At 43.9% G+C, this 9,134-nt stretch overlaps 1 protein-coding gene across 1 annotated transcript in view; it reads left to right on the top strand.

The window, feature by feature from the left end:
- CALML6 (calmodulin like 6) overlaps positions 1-8,717 on the top strand; it is a 68,656-nt gene extending 59,939 nt beyond the window's left edge. Inside the window, exon 5 of the mRNA XM_043531487.1 lies at positions 1,863-8,717. Within this exon, the coding sequence (XP_043387422.1) occupies positions 1,863-1,909 (47 nt within the window). The 3' untranslated portion in view covers positions 1,910-8,717. The remainder of the gene's footprint in view (positions 1-1,862) is intronic.
- Positions 8,718-9,134: the final 417 nt, after the last annotated feature.

A 9,134-nucleotide genomic window follows, 5' to 3' on the forward strand; every position in this document is an offset into this window, starting at 1 on the left:
GTTACAGAGATTTTGGATGTCTCACTACAGTGTCTTTTTATTAATACAGTATTGCTTTCAGAAATTTAATATTTCTCTGTTCTTCATTAGAAGATGAACAGAAATTTGGTTTCATGAATGAATATGCCCTAATAATACTGAGTCCTTATACTGGGTAGCTCTTTAGAAACACAGGTACAGCTGCACCAGCTCAGACATGTGGTTCATCTTGTCCATTATCCTTTCTGTCAATGGCTGGCCCCAGCTGCTTTAGAGAAATCCCATAGTTCAACAATCTGCCCATCGAGGGAGTGCCTTCTCAAACCTCTCATTAGTTAGAGGTTGGCTTCGGCTGTTAAGCATGAGGGTTTACATTCCTTTTCATCCTTGGGATGTTCTACAAATATAAATTAATCCCAACATCAAATTATCTCCATTTTATAGATACCTTCATAGTGATGTGCCCAAGGCCAGAAAGTGAGCCAGGATTAGAGCTTAGGAGTTCCTGGCTTTCAGCCCTGTGTTTAGATCAATGGACCACATTCCTCTCTTTAATATAACCACCTGCTCCCTGCCCTAACAACCGCCATCCTGCTCCTCCTACTCTGATGTCTTCTTGCCGGATCTCTGGTATGTTCACTACCATCTCAAGCAGGCCATTGTGGAGCAGAAGGAGGTAGGGAAGGAGGCCCTTCAACTACACAAACGGATGTACAAAAAAAAAGGGGGGGGGAGCAGAAGGGCTCAATATGCAACGTTTGGATTCAGGTCTGAACTTCCCTAAGGTTTGGGGAAGTCCAGATGCAGGAGCGCAATTCAGGCCCAACTCAAACTGCTTTTTATGTCGACATGTTCGGTTTCCACCCCCATTTGCCACAATGTGAAATTCCCTGTTTATCACAGATGTATGTTGCCAGTGCCGGGGGAGCACTTTGTCTGGAAGAAGCAGAGGCAAAGCAGGGGTGAGAGGCTTATCTCTAACAATGGCTGACAGCTTCATTAGCTCCTCAAAGTTTGTTACAGCATAGCAGAACTTGTTTTGACAGCCTGACAGCACCAGCTTGGCATGAGCCATTTTCTCACTAAAGAGCCAGAGGGGTAAAAATGAAGCCATCGGGGCTGTATTGCTGCTGGTTTATTTTTGAATGCTCCGGCATTTCATTTGAGGTGCCATGTAACTAAGGTTCTGTCAGTTTCACTCTAACAATTCTCTTCAGGTGAGAGCTGAGCAGGCAAATTCCCACTAAAAGAGGGAGGCGAGATTCTTGTGAGATGTGCAAAAGAAATTGCTCATGCCATTCTTTAACTGGAAGGGAAAATATTACAGTATCAGAGGCAGCCCTCCCACTGCACTTAGCCAATAAAGCCAGTTAAAAAAAATTTACACAAGGCAATTTAAAGACTCCCATAGACTCCAATGGCCTTTGGATGAGACCTTCATCTTTGCTCTGAACGAATGATTGTGTCATGAAACTAAAAAACCTACTACATTTGCAAAGATTCCGGTAGGGCTTGTTCTCTGCTGTCATCACCCTAGTGACTTCAATGGAGCTGCATCAGAGAATTTGCCCCGTGGTCTGAGCATAGAGCTGGGCAACAGGGATGCATGTGATGTGATGAAAGAGGGGATCCCCTTCAACTTCTGGAGCAAATGCCAACCTCTGGAAATTCAGATTTCAATGAACAAAGCACTATTTAGCCAAAAAGAATCCAACTCCTGTCCCTGTGGTGCGTCAGGCCCATCTTGCTGAGTGAGCGTTATAGAAGTATCCTGCAGTGCTCCTTGCCCTGACAACCTGTGATGAACCCACTCTATGGCTTGTGCCAACAGCACAAGTTGAGGCTAATAAATCCTGCCTTGTCTATGGTTCTCTCCCTCTCAGAGTTTGTGGCCATGATGACTGGAGAATCCTTTAAGCTTGTTCAGTAGAGTCCTGCAGAAGAACCATATCCTTTGTTACAAAGATCCTTCCTAGACACCCTCACCTGCAGGGGCTGCAATTCCTCTCAAGATGCCGTGATCAGGAGATGTCTCTGAACACCACTCACACACTACCCAAGTCTGAGGAACTTCACCTGGCATTCACAGCAGGAGGAAGCTACAGACCAGAGCACAGCTGAGAGACTCCTCTCACAGCAGGCATGGAAGCTCTTGCAGGACAGATTCAGTTATTCAGGGAAGCTGTTTTGGGCCATGGAAATTGTACAAGAGCCATAATTTATGTTTATTAATAAACTTTATAAAGAAGGTTTTTCCAATATGGCTTTAAAAAGTCCTGTGAAAGGAACATAGTGTACTTAGGAAAGGAATGCATGTGCTTTGCCAGGACTCTCACTTCTCCTGTATAAATCATTCCTGGGACTGAGAATTGCTCCCAGGTCCACACCTACTTTTATCCATCTCAAAAAGAGTTCACACCTTGGTTAGAAATGCCTAAACTTCACTTCTGCATGGCGGACTAAATAAAGCTACCCGAGGGAGTGCATGAGAACATGAGTCACATTGCACTGAATTTCAAGCTCACAATAATTCAGTGTTTCAAGTGGGCTTGGAAAAACATTGAGGAAACCTGTGAAAAGATTCAGTCAGGGTTGGGTAGCAGATGGAAAAGTTTGTAATGCTGCAAGCTGGTTCTGAACCAGAGCATAGCACATAAGGGGAAGGGCATTGGACTTGGGGAAAGCAGAAGGAATCCTTGTAACACTGCATGTCTGTGCTCCAGAGTACAAGTGGGTTAAAGCAAGCTATTAAGTCAGGAGAAAGCACTAGAGAATTGGTCCATCCTGGCACATGCGCTGTTCATTGTGGGCCAAATTTTCAAAAATATTTAGGCACCTAAAGGTGCAGATGGCACTTTTGAAAATCCATTTGGTGCCTATCTGCCACTTTAGATACCAAATACCTTTGAAAATCCAGCTGTTTGCCCCTATATTTTAGAATGAACTAGAAGTTATTTCTTTTAACCTATCTGTACCCTCTTGCTCCATAAAGCTTTTTAAATTCAGAAGACCCAACACTCAATTCTTGCTGGTGGGGAGGAAGGGGGAAGCTCATAGGATCTCTGGCCAAAAGCATGTGCTACCCTGTGAACTGAACATAGTGCTTATTTCTGCATAAGAACTAGGACTCTTCCTCCTGCATCAGGAGGTTATTGAAATGAAGTACTGTAGTCAAGTGAAGATATTCACCTGAAGACAAACACTCAAAAGGCAGCAGTTGTGGTTTTGGACTATATTTGAGGAACATATATGTTGCAATGGTTTAACTAAAGATGTGATTTTAAACTGATTTAGTTAATCTAGTGCAAACCCCTGTGCGGACACTCTTAGTTCAATTTAAACCAGATTTATTGCAGTGTAGCTTAAATAAGTTGGGAATCAGCTTAAGCTAAAACAGCAATGAGCCACTCTTAACCAAAATAAGAGTGTCCAGTTTTTAAACTGATTTAAGTTAAATAGTCTCAACTCTCTTATATAGACCACGCCTAAACAAATGCTATCTCACAGGCAGGAGTAAAACTGAGCTCAGTTTGCAAGTGACACAATCCAGTGGCTTTTTAGAAACCATTCTTTCCATGATTCAGAGACCTGAACAGCGAGAGGTTTTTTTGGCATCTACAAAGCTCAGACATCATTGAAAATATGATTGACAGTCTTCTTTAGCCTATTATATATTTGCATTGCACTAATGCCTAGAGGCCTCAGTGAGGGATCGGGGCCTTCTTGTCCTAGGGTAATTATGAATGGGTCCATAGTATTTTCCATAGCCCACAACCCTCCAGTACAGGATAGTTCAAGCAGGCAGAGTACACATATTCATAGATTTCAAAGAGGCTTTGCTTTTATCCACAAAACACTGTCCAGACCAGTCCTTGTCTTACTCCAGCAGCCACCAATCACATCCTCATGACTCCTCAAGCTCACCACACTTGCTTTGGTCAGTGAGCAAATGTGACTTGTTTCTACCAGCTCTGAGACGACATGAAGAGCTCACACAGCACCCATCTCATGCTCAGCTAAGGGTCCCACTAGATCTCTTGCACCTATATGCTCTTCTTATGCAACAAAAGGCCTTCACTCTGTTCCAGCAATGCAATCACAGAAACATTCCTCTAGAGTCCATGGTCATCTCCCCTCCTTAGGAAATTTTCCCTGTCCCAATCACTACTAGTCTGAACAGACCCTGTGTCCAAACATGAAAGACTCTCTCTCTCTGATTCCTAATATCTCATCTTTATTTACTAGCTTGGTCTTTCCTTTTAACCCTCTAGGGCTCTCCCTTCACTCACCTCTTAAGTAAAATAAGCAAATATTTTTTCAAATCTGTATGTTGATTTTGAACAAGCACAGTTCACCAGGGGGTAATTCTTTCCCTAAGCTGCCCTGGGGAAATCCCCCAGCTTCCTGGAAACCACCAGCCTCCCCACCAGACCAATTATAAGATAATTGAGAGCAGGTTTAATATTTCTTCCCATCATGGCCACAAACCTTCAGTGGTGGTAACTTCCCAGCACTTGTTTGCTAATAAAGCCTCCTATGCAATGCAGGCTACTGGCTCTTTTGGGAATAATTTTACTTGCCTACTTCACAGGGTTGTTGGGAGGGTTCCTGACATGGTTTCATTATTCAGATGGTGCCAGTCCGTACCATAAACAAGCACAAGTTGTCCTGGGGGGTGGTAGGGAGTGCCTGGCTAGCCCTTTGTACCTCTGCAATGGGCAGCAGATTGAAGAAGCAGGGAGCGCTCTCACCTCACCAGCCAAGGAGGCTGGGGGATCTGTGGTGGGGAAGGGGAGCTGCACTCCCCACTTGATCACCTGGGAATAGGAGCTAGAATGTGAAATGAGTTGAGCAGTGAGCTGTAGGCATCAGTCCTACAATGTGAGCAGGCCCCAGCATCTGCACAGAGTCCCACAGCCTTCAGCAGGTCTCTGGTCAGGTGCAGGGGTTCATTTGCATACAGTGCTTTGCAGAATCAGGGCCTTAGTCCAGGTGGTAGCCTCCATATCACCAAACCTCCGGCCTGTTTTGGCAAGTCTCAGCGGCGATATCTGGGACTCAAATGGCTGTAGAGACTTAATACACCTGAAAGCACCACCCTCCAAATCAGACTTGAGGAGCAGTGGGGCAGGTTGCCCTGCCTGACCTACCTCAGGCAGTTCTATGGCCTATGCCCATAGAACCTGAGCACCCTCAGTCACTACTGTATTTATCCTTGCAACATCTCTATGAGGCAGATCCACAGAAGCCAAAGTGAGTAACAAGTGGTGGAAGATGGAGATATACCCCTTCTCTCCTTACAATAAAATCTGGTTTTAATTAGGACAATTTCACAATGACCAGAATTATAATTAGCACATTGCAATTCATCGTGTAACGTCCTGGGCCCATCTCATCATATCCATGTACCTCATCGGGACTCTGGGATGGGCAAAAGAGACACACCACAAAGACTCCATCAGGTTTTACACTAATCCCAGTACAGAACTTTGAGAATTTTAGCCTGTGCTGTCTGAATACAAATAGAGTACAAACACAACCAATAACTGTACTGAGAGTAAAAAATTTTCATTTGAAAAATTGGATGGAAAATGGCCATTTTCCTCAACAAACCAATGTGCTGAAAATTTCCATCTCTTTTGAAATTTTCCAATTTGTTTGTGCAAAAACAAAACCTGAAAATCCCCAAATTTGGAGAGCAGGGGAGGGGTATTGTCAAACCAGCTCTACTCAGTACTTAACTTAGTTTCGAATCTCAGTGCTTTGAAGTAAGGAGCTTCCCCTTAACTGCATCCTATTACATTGAAACACTCTGTACAACAGGAAAACTCTGAAAATCAACTACAGTATAATTGCAAAGTGCAGTGTTTTGGATCATTACCTTAGCTCTGTTTAAGAGGGGAATGTATGTAAGTGAAACAGCAGGAGTCTTTGTAGATAGGTTGTGAAAGAGGCAGGATTAACTTGTGCAGCATTTCAGAACTCATGTAGCTTTCTGCAAAAATAGCACTACGTGTCAGAAACCATACTGGCAAGTTAGAGTGAGCATGAATACTGAATTCTGTATCAAGTTCCAGTACAAAATATGCTAGCACCGGCAGGGAAGATATGATACTCATTGTACCGGCAAAAATGTTGGCAACGCCTAGAGAGCACCAGTTTCCTAATCAGAGCACAGCTATATTTAAGTTGCTAATTTAGCACCCCCAGCAGGAGCTTCCTGCACATCATTTGCAGAAAGGGCCTGCTGCCAGGCTTGAGGGTGTAGACCTTGGAGATTGCTTGCGCAAGATCTCTCACCAAAGAGGATGGCAAGCTTGGGGAAGACAAGACTGGGCTGTGAGCCATACCTGCTGTTATTTTAATAATACCTAGCTCTTATCTAACACTTTTCATCAGTAGAGCTCAAAGCACTTTACAAAGAGGTCAGTATCATTCCCATTTTACAGATGAGGAAACTGAGGCACAGGGAGATGGCAGCCCAGATCCTCAAAGGTATTTTAGGCACCTCACTCCCATCAAAATGAAAGGAGGATCTAAGATAAAGTGACTTGCCCAATGTCACCCAGCAGGCCAGTAATACAATCCAGGTTCCCTGACTTCCTAGTCCAATGCTCTGTTTGCTAGACCACACTTCCCAGACAGGCCAGCCTGCTAAACTAATCCACTGAGCAAAAGACAAGTTGCACAGGCCAATTACCAGGCTGGCTAGGAAATCACTAGTCAACACAAGTGAGAAGGGTTTAGCATTGCGGGAACCTGTTGAGGACTCAAAATCAATTGGCTGGCAAGGAGGATGTTTAAGAATCTTGTTCCATCAACGTAGTCGCGCACAATAGCCTTGGACTCAGAGGAGACCTGTGTTGATTTTCAACTCTGTCCCCTGGCCTGCTGGGTGACCTTGGACAAGTCCTTGTAGATCAGCTTACAAGGGAGGTTGGTGGTGGTATCCTTATCTTCCAGATGAGTAAAAGTTTTTGAGACCTACTGATAAAAAGTGTGATGAAAGAGCTAGGTGTAATTCACAGTACTATTTTTCCCCTCTCCTTTTGGAATCAGCCGTACTGGACTTTCCCCATTTAATTATTTTAAAAATGTGAGGTAGGGCAAAACTGACTAAGTAAACAACCAAAACATTTTAACAGCCCCACAGCATTTAGGGTTTCACAGATGTCACTTTACTTAACAGCAGGAAGTTATACTGGGGGTGAAATGCCAGTGCAGGCACAGCCAAGATGGCAAACAGTAACTGGTCACTCAATTACAGACCTAAAAGTTGCAATTCTTCAACAAAAAAACTTCAAAAATAGACTCCAAAGAGAGATTGCTGAATTGGAATTAATTTGCAAACTGGACACTATTAAATTAGGCTTGAATAAAGACTGGGAGTGGATGTGTCATTACACAAAGTAAAACTATTTCCCCATGTTTATTCCCCCCTACCCCCCACTGTTCTTCACACATTCTTGTCAACTGCTGGAAATGGCCCATCTTGATTATCACTACAAAAGGTTTTTTTTCCTCTCCTGCTGGTACCCATTGTTTCATGTTCTCTGTGTATATAAAATCATTCTACTGTATTTTCCACTGCATGCATCTGATGAAGTGGGCTGTAGCCCATGAAAGTTTACGCTCAAATAAATTGGTTAGTCTCTAAGGTGCCACTAGGACTCCTGTTTTTCTTGCGGATACAGACTAACATGGTTGCTACTCTGAAAAAAGTAAACTGCCGAGATGGACCCCAGGCTGGAAAGCACTATGGGGCCTACTCCTATTTCTTTTGAGGTCCACAGCCAAAATTGGCTTCCAACGTACGACAGCAAGATCAGGCCCTTGCTCTGTTATGTCTGCAGCTAAGTGGAGTCAGTGATGTGGTGTGTCCCTATACCATTTAATCTCCAGCAGGGAGGAATGTAAGTTGAGCAAGAAGGCTACTTGGGCAGCAAAGCATGTCAGCTGCATGTGATCTGAGAAAGGCAATCCCAACCACACTGAGGTACCAGGTGCAGTTCAGGGTCTGTATCATCATCATTTCCCCTCATTAAATGTCTTTTACAGCAGCCTTAACTCAGTCATTAAGTTTCCATTTGGGCTGGAATCAAACAAGTAACTTCTTGTGTTTGTGAAGTTTGCTGTACAAAACACCCCTAATTGCTTCAGCCAGCAGAAGAGTGTTCCATATACTCATGAACTCCTGTTACCAAACACCAGGACTTCTGTGCCATTTTGCAGATGTGCTGAACCAGGGACAACTCCCACTGAAGCCAATGGGAGCTGCAAATCTGAAGTACAACTCCTCTTTTGGCAGCCCTAGTTCATCCAGTACCATCAAGACTGGCAAAACAGGAGTGGTTTTTGCAAAGCCAGGTGCAGCTGTTAAGAGCCAGATTCCAGCTATTTGGTTGGATCTTGATTTTCTCTCTTTCTACTCTTTCAATCTGGTCTCTGAAGGCTCCTCACCCCACTACCAGGGCAGGGGAAGGCTTAATTGAGCCTTCTACAACTCAGGCCAAAAAAAAAAAAAAAAATCCCATAGAAAACAGTTTGAAAAAACTGATACTAAATGCCAAAAGTTGGTGCAGAATTCCCTGGCTTGGTAGGTTTGTGTTAAAACTACCACTCACTTCCAACCGCAGCTGAGCCTCTTTGCTTCTTCTAGTACAAGTCAGACTAGTCACTAGTTCCAGTCAGTAGGGAGCTTAAGAACAAAACTTCACCAGTGAGAATAGGGCTAGGAGGGACAAAAAAAACAAAAAACAAAAAAACACCAGCCCCAGGGCCCAGCCAAACACCTTTGTCAGAACAGGAGACAGCATCGGAAATACAAGTTTACGCATCACTCTTCCCTCCCGCCCCTCTTTGTACCTGCATTCCTTCACCTGAGAGTGAGTCCCAGGAGTGAAATACCAGCGGAACTGGTCTCTGCAGTAATTCCAGAAACTAGATCAAAATAAACCCTCCCTAGAGAACAAGAATAGAAGTGGGAAAGGCATAACATCCACCCTACCTGCCAAGGGGCCTCGTCACCTCTCAGCTTAAATGGTACTAGAAAATGCTAAAATGATTTTGCGACACTTTAATCTGGCAATTATAGTGCAGCCTGAACCCCATCTACAAAGACCATTCCCCTCTAATGAAAGGCTGAGCTCACAAGT

The sequence above is a fragment of the Chelonia mydas genome, chromosome 18 (genome assembly GCF_015237465.2).
Source record: "Chelonia mydas isolate rCheMyd1 chromosome 18, rCheMyd1.pri.v2, whole genome shotgun sequence".
In the NCBI taxonomy this organism is placed as follows: domain Eukaryota; kingdom Metazoa; phylum Chordata; order Testudines; family Cheloniidae; genus Chelonia; species Chelonia mydas.